This window comes from Rhinolophus ferrumequinum, chromosome 10, assembly GCF_004115265.2.
Source record: "Rhinolophus ferrumequinum isolate MPI-CBG mRhiFer1 chromosome 10, mRhiFer1_v1.p, whole genome shotgun sequence".
Taxonomy (NCBI): domain Eukaryota; kingdom Metazoa; phylum Chordata; class Mammalia; order Chiroptera; family Rhinolophidae; genus Rhinolophus; species Rhinolophus ferrumequinum.
The window spans coordinates 18,456,092-18,479,771 of record NC_046293.1 but is presented as its reverse complement, the minus strand read 5'-3'; the positions used below and the strand labels follow the sequence as shown (position 1 = coordinate 18,479,771).

The 23,680-nt window shown below is 37.8% G+C and overlaps 1 protein-coding gene across 4 annotated transcripts in view; it reads left to right on the top strand.

Annotated features, from left to right (window-relative positions):
* Positions 1-23,680, top strand: part of NR1H4 (nuclear receptor subfamily 1 group H member 4) — a 57,132-nt gene that overhangs the window by 26,491 nt on the left and 6,961 nt on the right. For 2 of the 4 annotated variants that reach the window (XM_033118095.1, XM_033118097.1), the window contains exons 3-7: positions 6,190-6,342; positions 8,262-8,395; positions 9,864-9,962; positions 10,288-10,387; positions 13,389-13,535. In XM_033118095.1, coding sequence (XP_032973986.1) covers positions 6,190-6,342; positions 8,262-8,395; positions 9,864-9,962; positions 10,288-10,387; positions 13,389-13,535 — 633 coding nt within the window. The remainder of the gene's footprint in view (positions 1-6,189; positions 6,343-8,261; positions 8,396-9,863; positions 9,963-10,287; positions 10,388-13,388; positions 13,536-23,680) is intronic. The other 2 variants (XM_033118098.1, XM_033118096.1) reach the window with 1 other exon arrangement.

The following is a 23,680-nucleotide window of genomic DNA, read 5'->3' as shown; positions in this document are numbered from 1 at the left end:
ATTATTACTACTATTATTATTAACAACTAATTGCAATGCCTTTTATTCTGAGCTTGAGTGAGAGATAATTTATTTTTTGGTCATCCAAAATCATTAGGCCAAATAATCAAATGACCTTTTAAAAAATTGTTAGGTTTTATTATATTTATTTACAGTACTAAAACGAGGTAGATTTATTTTCTTTCCCAGTTCAGTTATATGGTTGAGCTGATGAATAAATTAAGCTTTTAAAAAATTCTTATGTGAAAGATGTTAAAAACCATTAACATGTAGCTTGTGTTAGTAGACTTATTAATACGATACCTTTCAGTGTTTTACACTTTGGCCCTGCACTTTTTATTAATAGGTTAAGGAAAAAGGAGAAACAGACGTAGAGCAGCTTGCAAGTCAGACTCTGACAAAGGCAATTCCCAAATGACTGTAGAAAGGAGGGTGATCTCACTGAATAGCCTCTGATTCCCTGCTCTGAGAATGCTCTTTGTTAGACCAGCCTGCTTTCAGAGAGCAGGAGGGAGGACAAGGTATGCTGTTGGATAGAATGTTCTGGTCCCAGTCTTCTGGGCAAGAGGACTCTCCGTTTTCTCCTGGGCATTGCCCTCCTCCTCTGGCTTGTATTCGTTGGTTGAGACTGAATGCAAATATTACTGCTATTTATGGTTTAGTACAGGGGTTGGCAAACCTTTTCCGTAAAGGACCTGTCAGTAATATTTTAGGCTCTGTGGATATTAAGGTCTCTGTCACCACTGTGTGACTCCACCCTTGTAGTGGGAAAGCAGACATCATGTTGATGAATGAGCTTGGCTGTGTTCCGGTATACTTTATTTGGGAATACTGAAATTTGCATGTTATATAGTTTGTACCTATCACAAAATATTATTCTTCTTTTGAGATTATTTTTCAACCATTAACATGTTAAAACCATTCTTTTGTTGTGGGCCACACAGGAATAGACACGGGTCAAATTTGCTCTGCAGGCCATAGTTAGCCAACTCCTGGCTTAGCGCAGTGCCCCGCCATGAACGCTTCGCTTCTGCTTCACCTTGTATCTGAACTTGGAGCTTCCCCCACCGCATTCTCCTGCACCTGTACTGTGCCACGTTTCTTTATACATTTACTCTGTTTTCTGTCTTTCAAGATTCATCAACATTTTTGATACATGGATGAGGTTGTTTTCAAACTCTTTTCTAAACTATGCTGTTTCAATGAACTTTTCCTTCATTTTGTGATACATACATAATATGTATTTTCATGGTATATTTTGACAGAAGGGTGTGTAAAAGTTTGATGAATGCCCTTTGACTACTAAGTTGTTTGTAGATTTGTCTACTTATGAATGATGTTAGGTAACTTTCACACATAACTCAAAGTCAGTGCTTTTAAAACTATTTAAGAAAAAAAAATCAATAGAAATTGTAGTTGGCAAAAGCTAAGTAAGTGCTGGCAAAGTCAGGTAGACATTTGTTGGTGGCTCTCTACATATTAAAAAAACAAACTTAAAGTCAACGATTAGACAATGAAATGGTCTACAATAATTTTCATCAACTTTATCTCAGAAGTTTGAGGGTTTTGTCTTTCAAAACACAATATTCTGAAACAGCTCTTGCCAAGTGATAGGGAGTCTATTACCAAGTTCTAAAAATTTCAGCAAGAAGCTCAAGAAGAAAGACCAAGATCCTAGATTAAGAAATTGTGTGGTCGAGACCAAAGCTTACTTTTGTAGTCTTAGCCTCCCTTCTCTCTAGTTTATACCTCTTTGCAGCTTCCTAACAGAGACAGAGGTGGAAAAGATGGCAGGGGTAGGGAAGAAAGAGTAGAATGTTTCTGAAGTTTTGCCGAAAGAGAAGAAACCATGGAGCACTTGACATGCTGTGTGGGATTTGGGAAGATTAATGTCTGAAGATAATGTTTAGGAATGCAAACTCCTTACTTAGAAGGACAGCATAAGGTAGTGGTTAAGAGCACAGTTTGAAACCTTGCCTGTTGAGGTTCAGATCTGAGCTCTACCACTTACTATCTGTAAAGTCTTGAGCAAATTGCATCATCTCCGTGTCACTCAGTCTCTTATCTTTAATAGGGAGATAATAGTAGACTCTATCTCATAGGATTGTTATGAATATTAAATGACTCACTATAGGCAAAGTGTTTAGAACAGTGTCTGATACAAAATAAGTCCTATATAAGTGGGTGGGGGAGTGCTTTTTGTTCTAAGGTGTGTTGATACAGACATAAAGGCTAACTCTATTGGGCAATAGTGGATGTGAAGATCACTAGTTGCTCAGCTCTGTGTGTGTCTTGTTTAAAATGCATAGAGACCCTTAAAGTTTTAAACAACCAACAGTTTTATTGATTTCAAAGTAATGGATAGCCTACTGTCAGTTACTGGAGTCTGGTATCACATATACACGTGTGTTTGTACACATGCACACACATGTGTATGAGTTGAGAGTAGAGTGTGGTATGTGGATTCCATGAGTATAAAGAAGCAGAAAAGCAAGATGTGAAATATTCTGCATCTTTGAGGGATCCATTTTACTATCCTGCCATACCAGGAATTCCCCCTAGAGCTACACATTCTTCAGATGGCAGTTCCAGGCCAGTCTACTGATCTTTTGTTACCAGGGAGCCTCTGTTCCTCAGTGAATTTCCTTTCCATTCATTTTCAAATGACTTTTCTGATATGGGCATTGTTGAATATGCACAAGATAGGGAGGCACAGGTGTGTGTATGGATAGATTTGCATAAGTATAAATACAGTATATGTATCCATAGTTAAGTGATATAATGATAATATTGTGTTGCCATCTCAGAATGAAAGCTAATTAATTCAGCTATTGAGATGATAATGATTTCTTTCTCAGTTTATACCAGAGTAAAAAAACCTGCAGAATTTTCCTGCACACTGATCCTTTGACTCATCTTGGAATAAGGAGTTTTATTTCTGTTAACTAATGCGCTGTCAGTATCTGACAGTTTGAAAGGGAATTGTTCCTGGGAGGGGCTGAAGATGAGTAGAAAGACTGGCTTAGAAAGGCTAAAGTGGTTGTTGAGTTCAGTCATTTGGTACCTGGCAAAAAATTATTTTTGCCGATAGTTTCTTTAAAACTGCATAGCTTGGTATTTGCACTCCCAATATCAACTTTCGTCTGAAGCACAGTGGTTTTTTTTAAGACTTTCTGTGGTTGAATTTGACATTTAAGAAAACGGGAAGATTGTTCCTACTGCAAGTTATGCCAAGTAACAAATTCACAAGCAAGTCTATCACTTTTTAACCTTGAGATCTCTAAATTTTCCTTCAGCCTCTGCTTTCATATTTAGTTAGTAACCAAGTCCTGAAGGTTCCTGTTTCCCCCTCCCTATTCTCAGCACCTCACATCAAGTCCAGGCATCCATCACCTGTTGCCTGGTAACAGTCTCCTGCCTCCAGTCTCCAGTCTCCCTGTTGCACTTTTCAGCTTGCACCAAGGATTCTTCCCAACATGCAGGTTAGGGCATACTCTCCCCTGCCAAAGCCCAAAACCCTTTAATGGCTTCTCTGTCTACACAGTAAAGACTCAACTCCTTTGCTTGGCATTCACAGGAATTTAACCATATTCTGTCCCACTACATGCCCTCACTCCTCTCCCACTAATTCAGATCCATGCTCGAACTTCCCATCAAGATGGATTAGATTATCTACCGTCCCTTGGACTTCCTGTAACTCCCTGCCTTTGCTCATTTCCCAGAATATCCTTCCTTCTTCACAGGCCATGTTTCAAAATCCTACTTATTCTCTAAGGTCCAGCTCAAATTCTACTTCCCTTATGAACTCTTCCCTGATACCCTTTACTTGGAATTAATCTCAGCCTATAAACTCTTTTTCCTCAAGATGCTTGACTTCTAGCTATTGGGAAATTGTCACATTATACGTAGTTTACTAGAATAATCTTTTACTGCCTTCTGCTTGAAAGACTATCATAACAAATATGCATATCTCCATGTCTGTGATGGAATTGCTGCTTTCCCCCCTTAAATTTGGCACAACCTTCACAAGTGTACAGTGTGGCCCTGAAATGATCATGTTTCATCTACATTTCAATGATTTATTATTTAATTGGCTATCCTATTACTCTATCTTATATTATGCTGGGCATTTATTTCTGTCTTCCCACTAAGATGGAAACTCTGAGGACAAGGAATGTTTTACTCCTCTTGGTATCTCCCAGGTCAGAGAATGCAGCTTTCAGATAGTTGGTACTTAATATTAAGTTATTCTACTCTCTTGTGACCCAAGGGAGGCAATTATGGTAAACATATTGCTTAAGAGTGTGGGCTTTGGTGACCACCTGGCTTTGAATCCTCCTAGTCCACTTATTAACCGTGATCATGGCCAATGTACTCGTACTTAATCTCTCTGTGCCTTTTTTTCTTCATCTGTAATATGGGGACATTTTCTTCATCATAAAGTTGATATCAGGATTAAAAAACTAAATGCAGGTAAAGTGATTAGAACAACAACTAATGAGTGCTCAATAAATGTTATTCCAACAGGCTGTTAAAATAGGAAGGATTCTTGCTGTGTCAGTTTCTGCACAGGCAGGAAGACAGTAGATGCTACATTCCGAAGGGGACCCATCTTGCAATGGGTCGTCAAGAACTAATTAAATACTTCACTTACTTTGAGGGCATGAAGTGGGCAGGCGTTGGAAATTATAGAGCACTCTTGCTCCAAAGATTTTGGAGCACGCGACTAGTGGGCTGTGAATCCCATATCCCCGCTGCAAAGGGGTGAGTGTGAGATGTGAGTGTCTACCACTAGGGGCCACCACTGGAACATATGGTACTTTTGTGAGAATTAGGAGAAGGTGTCCCCCCTTCCCCAGGTAAAATCTGTATACACTAAGGAGGCTCTGCTACCTGAGGCCCAATGGAAGGGCCTTCAACAGGATCACTTGAAGAGATTGACATATCCCCTGAAACTGAAGGAGACTGGCATCTGAATTTCATCTGAGAAGTTGAAAGGGCAAGAGGAAGGGTGGCTGACTACTTATGGAGAAGTGGGAGAGATTTCTGTGCCCCACAGAGTTTGTTGGACCAGAGAAAGCTGGCATGGGGTTATCTTAAGTCCATGGTAAGAGGGCCACATGGAAGGACTTCAGCGCAAGAGGATAGAGGTGAATTGCCAAATTCCTAGATGCTGAAGGAGATAAAAGCCATAGGCGAGAATAGTATTTGCCCTCATTAAGGAATTGCAGAGGAAACTATCCCAGTAACGGGAGGAGTTCTCTAAAGAACCCAACCCAAAGAAGAAAGTCAACTTCAGAAACTTGCTGGGCATAAGCCAGCTTCTCACAATAAAGGCAAGTAAGCACTTTTTCCTGTCATTTCTTCCCTCACCTCCCACCATCCTCTCCTTAGTCACCACTCTACCTTGACTCTGAAAGTGTCAGGTTGGCCAGATGGAGGAGAAAGAGTAGAAATGGAAAGTGGAGCAAAGAAGCAGAAAGGAAGCCAGTCACGTCCCCTGCCCAACTCTACACAGCTTAACTGCAGCAGGCTACAGCTGTGGCTACACCTCAGGAGAGATGTTTGCTTTTAAATCAAGGTTGGCATTTTTATTATTACACCCAGCTGGGCATATTAAGTACTGAATTGGAACCTTGAATGTGACCTCTCCTTGTCAGCCTGGTAAATAGCAGCTCGTTTTCCAAGACTTAGTGTAGCACTCCCTTCCGAATCCGAACTCTTCCTCCAGAACTGATCATTCTCCCTGCCTCCTCTGCACAGCCCAGGAAGGCTTGATTTCCCTTGTTTGCTTGTTTGCATGGCTTTGCCCTCAACCAGCCTATAGACTCTAAGAGGGCAGGGATGACTTATTGGCCTTTTGACCGCCAGCACCTAGAATACACCAGCACATAATTGGCCTCCAATGAAGTTATAATGAAAGTAATCTATCCTGAAAGAAAGGACTAAAATTTTTCCTAAGAGAGACTACAAGGCAAACGTCTTTATTTTTGAGATAAATTCAAAACAGCAACTTTCTGGATGATGCAGTACAGTTGAAAGTACCTGTGTCAACAAGGTACTGTCAAGGATTGCCTAGGTGCTCTCCAGGGGTTCATGAGGAAATGCTCAGGCATCTCAATCCTAATGTGTCTCTCTGAGTGGATGTTGCCAGGAGCCTTTTTACTCCTTTCTGTGTTTCCTCCACAGGTTTCTTCAGGAGAAGCATTACCAAAAATGCTGTATACAAGTGCAAAAATGGGGGCAACTGTGTGATGGATATGTACATGCGAAGAAAGTGCCAAGAGTGTCGACTCAGGAAATGCAAAGAGATGGGAATGTTGGCTGAATGTATGTATACAGGTATTCGCAGCAAGCAATTAAATTCCACTAGCAATCTCTTAAGGAGGCAGATGTCAGGTAACTCATTTAATTAGAATGGTACTTCACATATTAAAGAAGGCATTTACTAAGCCATTTAAGTTCTTGAAAAGGGTAATGAGCCACTGAAATTGTCCAAACTGTCAGCTAAAGAGCATTTTATTCACCTGAAAGAAATGGATGTGTTGTTGTTCCTTGTTGCATGAATTATATGTCGAATGACATGGCAGTCACATACAGTTAAAATAACATGTTTTAATAAGCTACAAAGAATGACAGTCAAAGTTTCCTCCAAATTTGATTTAATATCCTTTTTATTTATTGTTTAATTAGCATACAAATTTACAGTTGTGGGAAAAATTAAAAATGCTTTATAAGGTAGAACTGCCTCTAAATTGTCTAAATAGAGTTTTAAACCAAGTCATTTTATTAAGAATCTTTCTCCTCCTAGTGTGGCTCTGAACCAATTTGTATAGGTTTACACAGGAAATTAACTACCCTGAGTTTTAATATCATTTGGTCCTTCAATCTGATAAAAAAGACACTGTATTAACTGCTGCTTTTGTGAGGAACCATAATCTTCATCAAAATTTGGAAGGCATGCTAGTCTATAACATATTAATTTTTTATTCCACAAATTCTACCGACCACTCAGATTCTGAGATAAGTCCTGTTCCTCCTCAAAACACAAATAGACAAACAAATGTCACCCAGGGGGTGATAACATTCAAGGAGGGAATGCCACATGAAATAAAGCCTTTGGAAGGTGACTCCAGTTCTATTATTCCCAAACTATACAGGCAACTGGCATGGACCAAGAGAAATAATGTGTGCAGGAGGGAAAAGAGATAGGTCAGTGTAAATAATGCAGCTCTGGGTGGATGAAAGTTTCATAGTGGGTGATCACAATCTCTTCTTAGCATATGTGAAACACGAGACTGCAGTAGGGGCTGCTGCTGGAATCCAATCTTGCAATGGAAACACTTACTTCGATATTGGGTGGTTCATGTTGCTCATCACTTAAATATGAACGTGTTCCAACTGAAGCACTGAGGACATTTTTCATGACTCCACCTACAAGGGTCAATAACATTATTCCTGAACGTGGACTCATCCCATGACAGATGCCAAGCTTTCACATGAATCCTATAAACTACATTCCCAGGACAAAGAAGTTCCTGGAACTTAGTTTCGTTAACATTGAGAGAATAAGGAAGTTAAATGGGAATATGGAGGATTGTTCTACATTGTTTTTTATAGTTCTGTTTAAACGTAAATTAATGATGATGTCTGATTATTCAAAAGAAAATTTCAAAGTCCCCCGAGCTGTGTTCTTAATAATTTATACAGTTCTGAAAATTAACTGGATTTAAAATTTTTTTCTGAGGGGTTTTGACATTTGTTTTACTCAACAAATGTACTTCCGTATTTAATGGGAAACTGAATATACTTCTTATGGTACAGCTATGTAAACATGAAGGAAAAATAACAGTAATACTATGTTTTGAACCACTAGCTTTCAGAATCCCCTAGCCGATGGGGAGAGTTTCATTCACCATTGTACTGACTGAATACCTTACATTTGTACAACGCTTTGGCGTTACAAATCCTTTGTGTAACGCTCATTTTTAAAAAATGACATGATTACTTTTAATCGACACAAAGCTCTGCAGGGTAGATACTATTCCTGTTTTAGAATCGTAGAAACAGAAACTCACGAGACTCACAGAAAATAAATTTCTTATTCAAGGCCAAGGCTTAAAACGTCAGTACAGGAGAATTGGCTCTGTGCCAAGTTGCACAGGAGCTCAGAGGAGCCGCCCGCTTGTCAGCTGCCTCGTGACCATGCACCCACCAGTACTTTCCATGGTTGGTTAAGTCTCTATGTTTATTTTTTTCAGGCTTGTTAACTGAAATTCAGTGTAAATCGAAACGACTGAGAAAAAACGTGAAGCAGCATGCAGATCAGACCAGTAATGAAGACAGCGAAGGACGCGACTTGCGACAAGTGACCTCGACAACTAAGTCATGCAGGGTAATAACCGGCGACGGTGTCTGCCGGAGCCAGTAGCAGCTGAGCGTCTAGGCGGAGTGGTCTGGCCGGGAGGCTTTCAAATGACAGCCACAGCTCTATGCGCAGGATTTCATTTCATTGTCGATTAGGCGGGCTTCTTTTTAATCAAGAGAGTAATGCGAGTACATACTGCAGTGTGAAAAAACAAATCATAGCCATGTGTAAAGTAAAAAAGTGAAAGTTCTCCTCCCTCGCCCCATTCCACTTCTACTACCCAGAGGTTGCCAGTAGAAATGGTTCCGTGTACAAAATAGATTTTTCAAACTGAGTTTTATGACCATTTTTTCCCCCTGTCATTGAAATGGGAGGCTCAAACTGGGAAGGATGTGGATTCAACAGAGGCTTGTGAGTTAGTCTTTATCCGTGGGTGAAACAGTGAACATATATCAGTGGACCGACAGAGAAAAGCCCTTCTCCCCGAGGTCACAAATAACTCCACAAATCCTTTCAGCAACTTGGGACAAAGTAGAAGAACAGCATCTTGGATGATTCGCTAAACACATTGTGATAATGCACAGGGCACTTGGAGGAATTTTAATTTGCCCCTAGTTGAAAAACCAATAATCCATGATTGTTCAAGCCACACCCTTCTCAATATTTATTATATTAGTGACAAAGGAAACTTCATCCACATTGTGGTTTTATACCCATTTCAGAACAATACTTTTATATGAAAGCATTATTTCGCCATAGTACTTCATCAGTACCACTTTGGTATAAGGAAGCAAAGAGTTGAGATAATTATTCACATTCTTCAAAGATACTAGTAAAGAGAAGAGAGATATTTAGAATCTAAATTGTCCCGATTGATGACTCTAATCCTTCAGGGGTCAGCAAATTCTCTTCTCTAAAGGGCCAGATATTTTAGGTTTTGGCCACCTGGTCTCTATCACAACTACTCGACTCTGCCATTTCAGTGTGAAGGCAGCGCCAATAACACATAAACAAAGGAGTGTGGTTGTGTTCCAACAGATTTAGAAAACCAGGTGGGTTTGGTCCATGTGCCACAGTTGTCGGCCTCTGTTCTATATGAACATCCTTAAATGGATTCTCCATTTTACATGTGGCAGCTTTCCCTTAGTTGTGATTAAACTTTGAACTTTCACTGATCTCTCTGAGTGGGCTCAATAGGCTTCAGATACAGACTATTATTTATTGCCAAGAAATACATGAAAGGAATATTTTGTTTTCCCCATTTTACAGATAGGAAAATGAATGACTTAGGACAAATTTAGTGAAATATGATGTGGCTTGTTTAAGGGACCCATAGAAAATGATTACGCATTATGTCCGTGCATAGTTCCTGCCGTACTTACAGCTTTTTTCAACAATGTGTAATATTGGTTTACTCCAGATGAATGTGCATACGTATAAGAAAAATGCCTTATGACCAACCTCCCTGACACCTTTTATTTTTTTGCCAGTGTAGGAGAAAACTGAACTCACCCCAGATCAACAGAATCTTCTACATTATATTATGGATTCATATAGCAAACAGAGGATGCCTCAGGAAATAACAAATAAAATTGTACGTACAATATATGAACATACATGGGTTTAAAGTTAATACTTTCTGGAGCTTTTACTGTCTTGGAGCTGGAATTTATATAAATATGTTACTTTGAAATGATTAGAGCCGAGAATTTGTCATACATTTAAACTTTTAGCAGCATTAAACACCTAATGAGTAAGAAGTCTCATATCTTTCTTGGTAACTGCTCTCCAAGGATCTGAAAAATATGAGCTGGGTCTTTAAATGTTATTGTCTAAACCTGGTTCTTTAGTCTAATGATTTTATATGGCTTTATACTTTTATCTACATACTAATCATTTGCTTTTTTCTTAAAATTTAGTTAAAAGAAGAATTCAGTGCAGAAGAAAATTTTCTCATTTTAACTGAAATGGCTACCAGTCATGTACAGATTCTCGTAGAATTCACAAAAAAATTGCCAGGTATTTATACATGTAGCTACTTCTCTGCTACATTGTGCAATATTCTTGTGACATTGAGAGAAGCAGGTCTGTTCATTGCAAAATGGGAATCATCTTACATCTGATTTAATGTGTCTACTATAGACATGAAAAGTTAGAACCAGATAGGACATTTAAAATCATTTATAATAATTCTTCCAAACTGATAGATTAAGAAACTGAGGCTTTGCAAAGTTGCCATTCATCTATTTATTCCTTTAATGATGAGTATTTGTTGATGCCTACTCTCTGTTAAGTATCTAGCTGTTATGTTCAAGGAGGGTGATTAAAGGCTATAATAAAAAAAGGATGCGCAAAGTGCTGAATAGACAGGAAGTAATTATTAATTGTATCTAAGAGAGACAGGGAGGCTGCTGAGAGAATCATATTTGACTTGAGTCTAAAAGAAAAAGGAGTTTTTTAGGTGGCATGGAGGAGAAGGGGCATTCCAAGTGAAGAGATCTACCTGTGAAAATATAATGAGGCATGAACAGGAATAGAATTATTAGAGATGGGAGAAAAAATTCAGTGTGGCTATAACCATGTGGCTCCTTGGTTAGACACAAGGTAAACTGGTACCACACTGATTAGGCCTACCGAAGGAATTTAATTCTTCTTCCCTGGATGGTAAAGAGTTTTTGATGGCTTTTGTTTTTTGACAGGAAACTGATGAGATTTATGTTATAGAGATATGGCTTTATCAGGTTTGTGTAAGATGGATTTGAACAGGGAGGCGCTAGAGGCAAGGAAGATCAGTTACTGTGCTTCCACACCAGTCCAGGCAAGAGAGTTTGAAATAAAACAGTAGCGGTGAGAGAGAGAAGAGTGATAAGACTTGAGGAACAAGTGTTCATCATATGTGGGATGAGAGAGAGGGATTTATCCACAGTTATTCTGATATGGTGCCAGTACAGAAACTGGAATGCAAGATTTTTATCTCCCAGCCCCCAATTCTTTCAGATACAATTTCAAAGTAATCTAAGCCAATAGGTTTAAATTGTTTCAGTGGTTCAAAAATATATTAGTACATTAGAATCCTATGGTCTAGAAAAGTATAATAAATACCTTGTATAGGAGCATAACACTGTAATATTAAATTATAGACAGTAACTTCCGACATAGAATTTTAATTAGACATGTTAATTTGCCTTCTTTTGAAAGCTTTATGCCAGTATTTTATTAAATGTGTCATGGATAAACATAAGCCTACATAATACTCATAAAATGTGGGGAGAAATTTCTCCTTATCACTGAAACATTAATATTCTCTCATTTCTTTATTAACAATGAAAGAGGAACTTAATTTGTTATATGCTAATTAAGCTTAAGGCAATCTTGATCACAAACAAGATTACACAGGAGTAAAAACTGTGGGAGGAGACATTGGAAAGAGAGAAATATGATGTTTTGGGTTGTTTATGGGAAAAGATTTTTCAGTTCAAATGGTCAGTTGGTCTTGAACCAAGAAATTGTTGAAAATTTAAAAAAAAAAATCTTGCTCACAAGAAGATAGCTCATCTGAAAGCAATGGCAGTACTTACACACCTCTTCATTCCTAGTGCCTGGCCTGGTTCCCAAGGGAGAGAAAGACTACAATGAATGTGTGTTTAAGGAGTAAAGCAGAAGGAGACATTTTTTCAATAAAGAAAGAAAAGGCAAAACAAAAATATTTGAGAAAGAAAAAAAATACTCGAAGAATAATTATAGAAATGACATTATTACTAATAGTAATAACAGTAATACCAATAATGAGAAAGTGTTTTGTGAAGGACCTGGTTGAGTCAATCCATGCGGCAGTTCATTGCGCATAACCTGTGCTGGGACCTGTCCAGGGTGCTGGAGACCTGGCATGTCTCCCGCCCTCAAAAGAGTACTTTGATTCTCTAGAATAGTGACATTACTTCTTGATTCTTAGCATCACTCTCTTCTCTAAACTCCCATTGCTACTTAATACTTTTCTAAGCCATTTAGACTCTGACGGCATTATGTTATCTCTATTTGTGGTGTGTATACGCATGTACACACTAGCTTGTGTTTGTTTCCGTTTGTTCCTTCAATCACTCAATTATTCAACAAATAATTCTTGGGTACCAATATGTGCTAGGCACTGGGGATACAAAAGTGAACATAACAGGCAAAATCTGCCCCCAAGAAGTTTACCCTCCAGTAGAGGTGGCAGACAATTAACAAATAAGCAAATCTATAATAACATGTCAGGTAGTGGTAAGTTCTGTGCATAAAAATAAAGCAGGTAGGGACTAGTGAGTGCTAGGGAGTACTATTTTAGGGAAAGTGACATTGAAGCAGAGGCCGGCATACAGTGATGGAGTGCAGCATGGTGCTAGCTGGGGAGGAGCATTCACCTCTGAGGCAAAAGCAGGCTTGTGTGTTCACAACAGAGCGAAGGGTCAGTGTGGCTCCAGTGCAATAAGTGAGGGGAAGGAAGAGGAGGAAAAAGGGTTAGAGAGGCTGCTGGAGGCATATAAGCATATAAGCCTGGATAAGGACTTTGGATTTTCCAGATGATGTTCCTTTAAATTGCCAATTTCCCCCCATATTCCTCTGATTTCCCCTGCTCTGCATGGTGTAGTGCTGAGCTCAGAGAAGATACCTCAACAAGACCTTGATGTTTTTTTTTTTTTATTGACATGCTACCCATTCTCCAGGTTGATTAAAGATTCATGAGTTTGCCAAATATTACTTTCAACTTCTAGATACACATAAAGATTTCTCTGGTTTGTGATATTTGATGTCCTCTTTTGCCCAACTTGTTCAACAAATCCTACTCAATAAAGATAAATATCAGCTTCTATTTGGCAGAGAACAATAGATACTTATTGACTCAACTTGACTACCCAATCTTAAGACAACTACACAATCATTTTATGGAAATGTTTTATCAATGGGGATGATAGCATGATAAAGTATTATTATACAGCATTTACAACTCCTTGATACTGATTGGATTATCACCTTCATCTAGGATTTCAGACATTGGACCATGAAGATCAGATTGCTTTGCTGAAAGGGTCTGCAGTTGAAGCTATGTTCCTCCGTTCAGCCGAGATTTTCAATAAGAAACTTCCAGCTGGACATGCTGACCTATTGGAAGAGAGAATTAGAAAGAGTGGTAAGTAACTTCGTTGATGGTAAAAGAGTTTGATTCCACAAGTAAGAATTTGTACACCCCATGAAGGCAGGGCTCCTGCCTATTTTATGCAACATTATATGCTCATCATGATTACCAGGGAGAATGGCTCTGAAAAGATATATGTGTTAAATAGATGGGATTTTTTTGAAGCTTGGTTCAAAAATCCTTGTTGCAATAGCAGAATAAAAAATTTAAAAAACCCTCTTCATTGCACTGAGATGAAGGACCACAAGAAGAATTGTAAAATTAGTTTGATTAAAAAAATAGCATCAAGGGGCTGGGATTATTCAGTCCAGAAAAGATACATTTATTAAAAACCTTCAGCTATGAATGCCTATGTATCAAACTATCATCAATTTCTATTCAAAGAAAAATAAGCAATAATAATAGCAACATTTATACATCATTTACTAAGTTTTAGACACTGTTCTAAATACTTTATGTATATGATTTCTTCAAATCCTTGAAAATATCCTATGAAATAAATACTATCATTGTTTCCATTGTATAGATAAGGAAGCCATGTGTCTTAAACACTATCCTGCACTGCCTCTCACGAGACAAAATGAAATAATAGAATGAGTAACTCAGTTTAACTTATTATTAATAATGCTGCGACGGGGAGGTTCAAGAGACATCAGAAAGTCTCAACAAAACAAAACAGAAACAGAAACAGAGCCATGGATACGGAGAACAAGCTGAGGGTTATCATGGGTGGCGGGGAAGGAAGTGGGGCGCTGGGGCGATGGGAAAAATTGTGATATAATAATGGTAAAAAAAAAATGAGAGACATCAGAATGGATTGCCAGAAATTCTATGTGATATATCCTAGGAGATACTTAGAATAAATTCCTATTTTCCTGACAGATTTTATATATGGATTGGGAGTGGGTATGAATAACATGAGATGACTCCTGAAGCTCTTTTTTTCCTAAAGTATTATTAGTCTATAATTGACTAGAACAAGTTTAAATGCTCATAAAACCTGTATTTTAGAATAGAGATCGTAAGACAAGTTTTCAGGTAGCTTTTCATGTTGATATAAGTAAAATAATTGAAAAAGTGAAAATTAATTTTTAAAAGCAGCCTTCCCATAGTCATTTTGTTGTCTCCTCTTAGTTAAAAATGGAAAGCATAATTAGCATCATTGGTAGATTTAAAAAACACATTCTTGTATACCCATTGATTTATTAATTTACCACCTATTTAAGGAATGGTACTATGATGGTCGTGAAGACGGGAATCAGGCATGTTCCTTTCCCTAGGAAAGCTTACAGTCTAGTGGGAGGGGGAGATGAACTGTACAGAGATAATTAAAATAAAATGTGAAAGAGGAGAACTGAGAGAGAGATGACTTCTAGTTGGGAGGGGCCTGGAAAGTTTCTATTGGCATTTGAGTGATATTTGATGTAACATTCAGGGTGGAGATGCAGGAAAGAAGGACAAGCAAGAGCAAAGGACTGAGGCAAGAAACCTCAGGTTAGGCACACAAAGAAGAGGGAATAGTTGAGTTTGATTGGGTTAAAGATTACATTAAAGAGAAATGAAAAAAGAGTCAGAACCAAAGGATCAAGAGCTTTGAATGCTGGGCTAAAGATTTTATTCTTTATTTCCTATGCAATGGGGAGACATTGAAAGTTTTTGAACGTGGGAGGGAAAACATCAAAGTATGCTTTACAAATCTGCCAGCCACCTTAGGATACACCAGGAAGGGAGACACCTGGTAGAAGGCAAGATGTGTGCTGGGAGAAATGGAGAGGAAGAGAAAGAGCTGAGAAATATATTATTGTAGCTTTTCTCCCTTTGAAAGACATTATGTTATCGAGAAATGTGGATTCTGGTCCTGGACAGGTTTTATCACTTACCTGTTCTGGCCCTTAATTTATACCGTGTGTGTGTGTGTGTGTGTGTGTGTGTGTGTGTGTCCAAGAGGCTTGGGGTAAGGGAGAAGAGTTGAAACAGGTAACCTCCAACGCATCATCCAGTTCTGCTTTTCTTAATCAATTTTTCTCAGTCAAATCTTCTCAATCAGTTTTTCTTATTGATGGTTTAGTCCATCACTTGGTCGGCTACTTAAATATCCTGATTTTTAAATTTTATTTTATTTTATGGTAGTGAGAACGTTGACCATGAAATCTACCCTCTTACTAAATGTCTAAGTATGCAATATGGTATCATTGTCTATTGGTACAATGTTGTACAACAGATCTCTGAAACGTATTCATCTTGCTTAACTGAAATTTTATGCCCATTGATTAGGAGGCAGAAATAAGGAGTTACTAACCAGTGGGCAAGTATCTTGATTTTAAAATTGCAATTACTAATTGACAATTCAACTTAGGAAAGAGTTAAAGGATGCAAACTATTGAATTTTTTCTTTCTTTTTTTCTTTGCAAGCTACTGGATTTTCATGTGTATGAATTTAGTTGTTTGCTCAGGCTGTTGAATGTTAAGTTGGTGATTCTCTCTATGCAGAAGAGTGTTGTGGCTTCAGCCTGTGATGGATAAAGCCTCTCCAGGTTAACTTGGTCAGCTATTTGGTCCTGGTTTCCATAGACTGTGACAGTGCTCTGTTTAAGAAAATCCATGAGTCATATCTAATTAAAAAAAAAGAACTAATAAAATAAGAAGGGATGATGACTCATGTGATAAAATACTTTAGATTTTACAGATAGATCTCTCTAAGTATCAAAGGATCCTACTCTAGTTGATGTATGCTTGGTTTATACATCAAGGAACAATGGTGATTAAGAATCTGGCTTTAGTCTAGGCTCTACTATCTATTAGTCATATGTCCATTTTTTATTTTTTATTTATTTATTTTTTTTGGTAAAAAGCTGTTGAAATGGACCCCATAACTAGTTTGATCTCTTTGAAATCATGTCAAACTTTAATATTTGTTCGACAGTCTCACCTGGATTTTGATATTAAAAATGTAGGCAGGGGCTGCCTCTTTTTGACTCAGTATTTTATCCCAGGTTCCTAGCACATGCCTGGCTTGGAGTGGGTGCTCAACAAACATCTGTGGAATGAGTGAATGAATGTTTGTCTGAAGCTATTAGTCTCATCCATTTATTTAATTTACAGATGGTTCTTCCCCTGAATATCACACTGACAACTAATCAACAAAAAGTCTTTTCCAGATCTTGCCTGTAGTGATTAATTTTGGGGACAGACACTTCTTTTGCATTTGAGTGTAAGAAAAGGAAAGACAGTTTGAGTAGGGAAGCTCTGCTGTAATCTTTCTCCTCCTCCTCAAAGATGAATCATTTAAAGTTGATTGAAGTGCCAGACAAAAAAAGGGGGGGGGCAATTTCTGCCATATGAAATGAAATGTTTCTATGAGAAGGGGAATTATCCAGCAACTGTTCATTCTCTCTCTCTCTCTCTCTCTCTCTCTCTCTCTCTCTCTCTCTCTCTCTCCTTCTCTCCCTCCCTCCCTCCCTCCCTCCTGTTCATCTTCTATTCTTTTCTCTTTGCCTGGCTCCATCAATCTCCTGGATCCTGAGCTAAGTTAGGTGCTGCTGTTTCCGTGATGATTACCCGGGCAGTACCAGGGTCCCTTTAGCCTGGCTAAAATGGGGGAAATCCCTTTTCACACTGGTTCAGCTGAGAGGAAAAACTGACTTTTCCCAAAAAAAGTTTTTTGGAAAACTAAGGAGAAAATTGTGAATGTTTATGTGCATAATGCATGGATCTGCTAATTATAGTACCAAAAGCTAACAATTATTCAATATTGACTATGTGTGAGGCTCTATCCTAAGTGTTTGTGTGAACATAGGTCCTACATGAAGCAGACACCAAGATGGTGTGTGCAAGAGACTGAGGGAAATGCCTCTGAAAAATAAGAAGTGGGCAGAAAGCAGGTGGAGGCAAAGATAATTTAATACCACCGTGCTGATCTAACACCTGTGAAAGGAGAGAAGCAAGAAAGGATTGGGCAGGAAGAGCCACAGCCCAGTTTTTAGAAAGTCTCAGCTAGGCCACTGGGGAGAAACCAAATCAAAGTTGCCAGCTGGAGGATTCCTCCACTGGGCAGCAATAGGCTAACATTCTACTGGGGCTGCACCACATTGTCTTGAACCCCAGCATGTTTTGAAATCTGTTTTTTTCATCACTCTAATAAGAATTTCTTCTTTCTCTGACCTGTTTCTATTCATTTTATCATTTACTTAAAAGCCATTTCAAATTGCTAGCTGCTGCTTGTACTTTCTCTCTCCACCAAAGGGCAGGAACCATATCTTACTGGTCTTTATATTCCCTGCCAGCCGATATGGGGCAATTATTAGATCTTAGCGAGTGACAGCTGCAACATATAGAAAGAGTGCTGGGCTTTGAGAACAGCTGCATTCACCTCCTGGCACTCTGGTAATTAACTGTATGACCATGGGCAGGTCATCTAGCCTCTCTAAGCCCGTTTCCCCTCTATAAAATTGGAGTGTAGCACCCACCTTCAGAGGCCATTGGGAATACTAACAAGATAATGTACGTGAAAGCAAACCATTGCAAAAATCACAAGATAGATTGTCAGCCTGAGAAACACCCACTGAATTAAATGTTTCATTTCTGTCTGTTATGGGGATCCAAAAAGGCCACAAAATACTATAAATTTCAGAGGTTATTTATATTCGAAATTAACAAAACAGCTTGCTTGGTCTGTGAGAATATATTGCTAATATCCTTAATGTTAAAATGTAAACTCATTCAGTGTTGGCAAGTCTCTTTCAATCCTGTCATATTTTATGGTACTGGTATGATTATTCCTATTTTTAATAAAAACTCAAGCTTAAAAACCGACTTTTCATAATACTATGTTAGGAATACAAAAATGCACTCAAATTATGTAGAAACAACTCAACCATAGGTTGTGTCAGATATAAGTTCTAAAGCCTAATTAACATATGTAAACACCGTAACCCTCATTAAGTAACTATATTTCAGGAGTCAGTTCTTTGTGCATGTAATTGGTATTTAATAATAGCAAACAAAAGAGTATGAATTTGAAGAACAAGAAAAGTAATTTCACATTATATTCTTTAAAGAGTTGTGTAGGCATAAACAGGGTAACTGAGACATTATGTTACTGTGGAATTAAGAGTATAATAGAAATAAGAATGTGTTATATTTGCATAAGAATGAAAAGTTATTTTGAAAGGTCATCTTGCAAGATCAGGTTTTTAATGTGGCGTGTGAAAAAGGCAATGTTCCAAAAAATCTACTGGGAGAAGCAAATTCATAAATATTAATCAACGGAACCATCATTATAGATAATAAAATACTAAGCAGCATGTGAGTTTGGAGGCTTTTTATTTTCACAATATGTGGTTGATATTTGGGTAAAGTATCTTATTATGAACTAGAGGCATGCATATTTAACTGTACAGATCTCATGGTGGAAAACTTCAGTTTTGAACTTTTCTGAAACTTGTAGAATCAAGTTCTGAACCTTATGTTGTAAGCAAGATTTTTTCTTTTTGATGACATCTTTGTAATCTTCAAGTTCCTCACCACTTTTCATGTAGTTATTGCGTTGGTGTCTTCACAGTTCTCTCTGCTTCTTGTCTAAATCCCTCCAAACCTTCCTTCATATTACTGCTAGAAAGATCTTTAGGCAATATCTCTCTATGGTCATGTCATATCTGCTCAGAATGTTACAAAGGTACCCTATTATATAAGAACGAAAACCACTTTTGTGGCATTTGATGTCCTTAATAATCTAGCACTTCCTACAATTTCAATTTCATAAATATTATTTTCTAATAATATTAAGGTACTTGTGAGTCCTACACGTGGTTACTCTCTCATTCGTTCACATCTTTGCACTTTCTATTTCTATATTATTATAACGGCTATACAGAGGGTGCCAAAAAAATATATACACATTTTAAGAAAGGAAAAAAACTGTATTAAAATCACAATACTCAATATACACCGATAACAAAAGATGAACACAAGTCATGTGTATACATTTTCTTGGCACTCCCAGTATATCTTGGAATGTCTTTCCCAGACTTTTATGGCTTGACGAGTTTCTAATCATCCTCCATGATTCAATGGTCAACTTTGCAAGCCTTTCTGACTCACCTAGTAGACTCACACAGGAAGGCAGGCATTTCTTCGTGCTCCAATTGCATTTTGCAGTTGCCTTTCATATAGTCCTTATTACATTGCCCATTGATTTGGAATCATTTGCTTGTACACCTTCCTTACTAGTCTGTGAGTTTTGGAGGCCAAAAACCATGTATTCTCATTTCCATACCCTCAACAACTATACAGTGCTTGGCATACAGCAAGTATTCAATGTATATCTGTTGAATAGAAAGATTTCCTATAAGTCCACCTTACTGTACTTTTTCACAAACATTTACTGCCGGATTTATCACATATAGGACACTATTCATTGTCCTTCTTCTAGAGCAGGATTTCTCAACCTTGGTACCACTGACATTTGGACCACATAATTATCTGTTGGGGGAGGGCTCCCCTGCATTGCTGGGTGTTTAGCAGCATCCCAGGAGTGCCCTTTATACAGATGTAAGCTAACTGTCGGTTCCAATTCTGTCTTTGAAAGAAACGTTAGACATGTAAAGAAACAAATAATAGAATATTTATAAGAAAGATAAAAGCTTAAGTTAAAGTTTAGAATTCTTAACACATCTTGTTTTACTTTTCAAAGTGGCCACGTGATACTTTGGGCATGGACAAATTTGGGACTCAAATCATAGGAAGAAACTTTTTCAAAATAAGAGAAAGTATTAAAGTAATACAAGAGTTAATATTTCCATTGGCCCTCAGCTGTATTCCCTAAGCCTGTTATACTTGTCCAGTGTTGGACATTATATGTTTATTTATGTATCTGCCTCTTCCATTAATCTGTCAACTGCTTGAGGACTTTTCCCAGCACTATCAGAGTACCTGGCGCATACTAGGTGTTCAAAAATTGGTGAATTTTGTTGAGATGAATCTGGAATTTGACAGTTCAAACCCTGGCAACTCCTAAGCACTAGTGAGATCTAATTTGACCCGATAACTTTTAGCCACTAGGACTAACAGGAAATACGTTATTTATTAAATATTTTCAATTATATATTTTATATTGAAAGTAGTATTCAATATTTTATATTGAAATTTTATATTGAAATATTATATAAATATTTTATATTGAAAGCAATTTTTGAATTGCTAAACAGTATGGCACAAATGACGCTGAGTAGAGTTTAGCAGTTGAAATAGAGGTCAAGGTCCAATCTCTTAGCACCACAAGAATGTTTCCATCATCTTAATGGCATACTTTCCCTATCACATCTCATAACTATGTGACCTTCATCACAAGGAACTAGCAAAATGTAATATTGACTAATTTAAAACACATTTTATTAATCTCCTACCATGTCTCCAGCAGAATGCTAGTTACTAAGGATATAGAGATGAATAAAAAGCATCTATGGAGTACCTTTTATTGGTCAGACAGTGTGTCAGGTACTTGGAATACAGCAGTTGGTTCCTGTTCTCATAAAATTTATATGGTATTTCACACTCTGATGGGAGGGAGAGAACTGTGGCTGACACAATAGAATTGAACATAAAGAAGGGAGCAACTAATTCTGCTACACTGTGACAGGGAAAGCTCCAGAGAGAAAGCAATTTGAACTTGGCTTTGAAACATGGGTTGGGTGTCCTAGCTTAACAAGGATCCTTTGTATAATATGAAGACTTGTATATAATACACCCCTCCACACACACACACAGGCCTCTAGTTTATCTTTGTCCTCAATTAAAACTAGGAAGTTAAATAAAAGACACTTTTAAAATAAAACTTAACATAATATAGTGTGGATTCTATCAAATACTCATTATTTATATTCTTTGAGAGAATATTTCTGGCCATTAAACAATTTATCAATCATACCTCTTATAAAGAAATGAAACAGAGTAGTAATAACATAAATTTTTTTTTTTTTTTTTTTTTTTACTACATTGGACTTTGCCAGGGTAGTCTTTGTGATTAAATTAGAAAATAGCTCCCTCTTGTGACCAAAAATCAGCTAATTGGGCATAGTAAGAGTCAAAATGAAGCAAACCTTTGGCGAGGAGGAAGCAGGAAAACAGGAAAAGACTGCCCCTTCAGGATGATGTTATTGTTATATTTTTTATGTTAGAAATTACTGATTCATAAACACTTCACACACCCCTTTGTTTATGCTGGTGTGGTTAATTCTGATTATTGACTCTAATTCCAAAAGCAGATTTATATTTGGTCTACCCTTTAAGAAAATTATTTTTCAAAAACTTTCCTATTATTTGTTTTCTGCGTTTTCTCTATATTCACGTTTGGCCTTTACAACATGCACAAGGTAAACAATCATAATAAAAATTTCTATCTATTTACCTATTTCCCCCCCTCAATTATCGACTACAATTAGATCGCTAGTGGAGGTAACATCTTTGGAGGGAGAGTGGGGATTTAGAAAGACAAATACAATAGGAAATTAGGTAGTCAAAGAAATTTCTAAAAATTAAATATTTTCAGATCATCTGCCTTTAATGTTGGACCCAAATCCTCATGTACTATTTAAAATAATGGTTCTGGAGTGGCTGGTTAGCTTATTGGGTAGAGCATGGTGCTGATAACGCTAAGGTTGCCAGTTCGATCCCTGCATGGGCCACTGTGAGCTGTGCCCTCCTTAAAAAAATAAATAAAATAAAATGGCACAGTCGTGAATTATTATTTTAGGTAAGCACAACTGATTGGTGTAGTCTCCAAATGCTGAAGACTGCCACTGTTTGAAGGTGAAAAAGAACAACCTCACCAAGAAAATATAGATCTTAGCTTAGCCTTAAAACCCAGAAAATTCTGAGGCAAATCCCTGATCAGCCCATTGGTATTCATCTCTAGGAAACTGCAGAATGTAAAAGCAAAACAAACATGAAACATTGTTTTGAAAACACAAAAGTACATGAGCTTAATCTAAGATTAGATGAACTGAGATTAAGACAGACCTAATGTGTTGATCCAATTCTCCTGAATAACAATAATAATAGCTCTTATTATGATATTTGCTCTAACATTTATGAAGTGTTTCCTGTGCGGCAGGCGTGGTGCTAAGCACCCTACAAGTATTATCTCATGTAATACCATCGTTATAATTCACATTTCACAGAGGAGGAAACTGAGGCATAAAGAGTTTATTATGTGCCCAGAGCAAGTCATAGGTCAGATTTCAAAATCAGAGCCGGCTTACTGCCTCCTAACCACTATGTTTGCCGGAAACCAGGACTGGTACTCCCAGGCTCACACTCCAACCTCTGCATTTTAAAGTTGTATCTAGTTTGGTTGTGGGTGTTCAGTTGAGTCTGTCACCGCTGGATAGAGGGCAGTATCCCACGTGATGTAATTAATCCCCAAGGTGCTCAGCAAAGACACTGTTGTTAGAGAGCCCACTGGAGTCACTAAAAGAATCAAAAGTCAAAGAGGAGAAAAGTGTGGTATTTTGACTAACGAGAGAAAGGCCAACGATTCAGTTGGGGACAATTCTTTAGGTTCTTTCTAAAGGTGAGGATTTAGACTTTCTGACTCTGTGAAGTGTAATATTAGATGATACTTATACTTTCTAGAATCTGGAAGCCAATTTTATCCTTACTTGGTTCAGTCTATGGCTCTAGGTCTGGTTTGGAATGGAATAGAGCGGTCTACTGTAGCCTGAACCAATCCTAGGAACTCATGCTCATCTTACCTTATCCATAAGTCACATCACAGACTCTCTCTCTCTCTCTTTTTTTTTTTCTCTGTCTCCACATTCCCCAGTCAAAGCCCCTCTGGCATGGATCCATGAGCAGAACAGGCACTAAAGTAATATTTGCTGAATGAGTGTTGGAAGTGACACAAAGGAGTCTTAACTTATAAAGAGGAATAAGCTAGATAAGGAAGAGGATATTCCAAGTAGAGAGAACAATATGTACAAAAACTGGACAATGGAAATTGTTTAGGGACCTGTAATGGCTGAACACGGCTGGAGTAAAGGCTGTGTAAAAGAAAGGTCATGCAGCTTAGTCACAGCTAAGAGCCAGCACGCTGGAACCTGCCAGTTTGGTTTGAATATTGGTTTCCTGGTTCCACCTCTCAC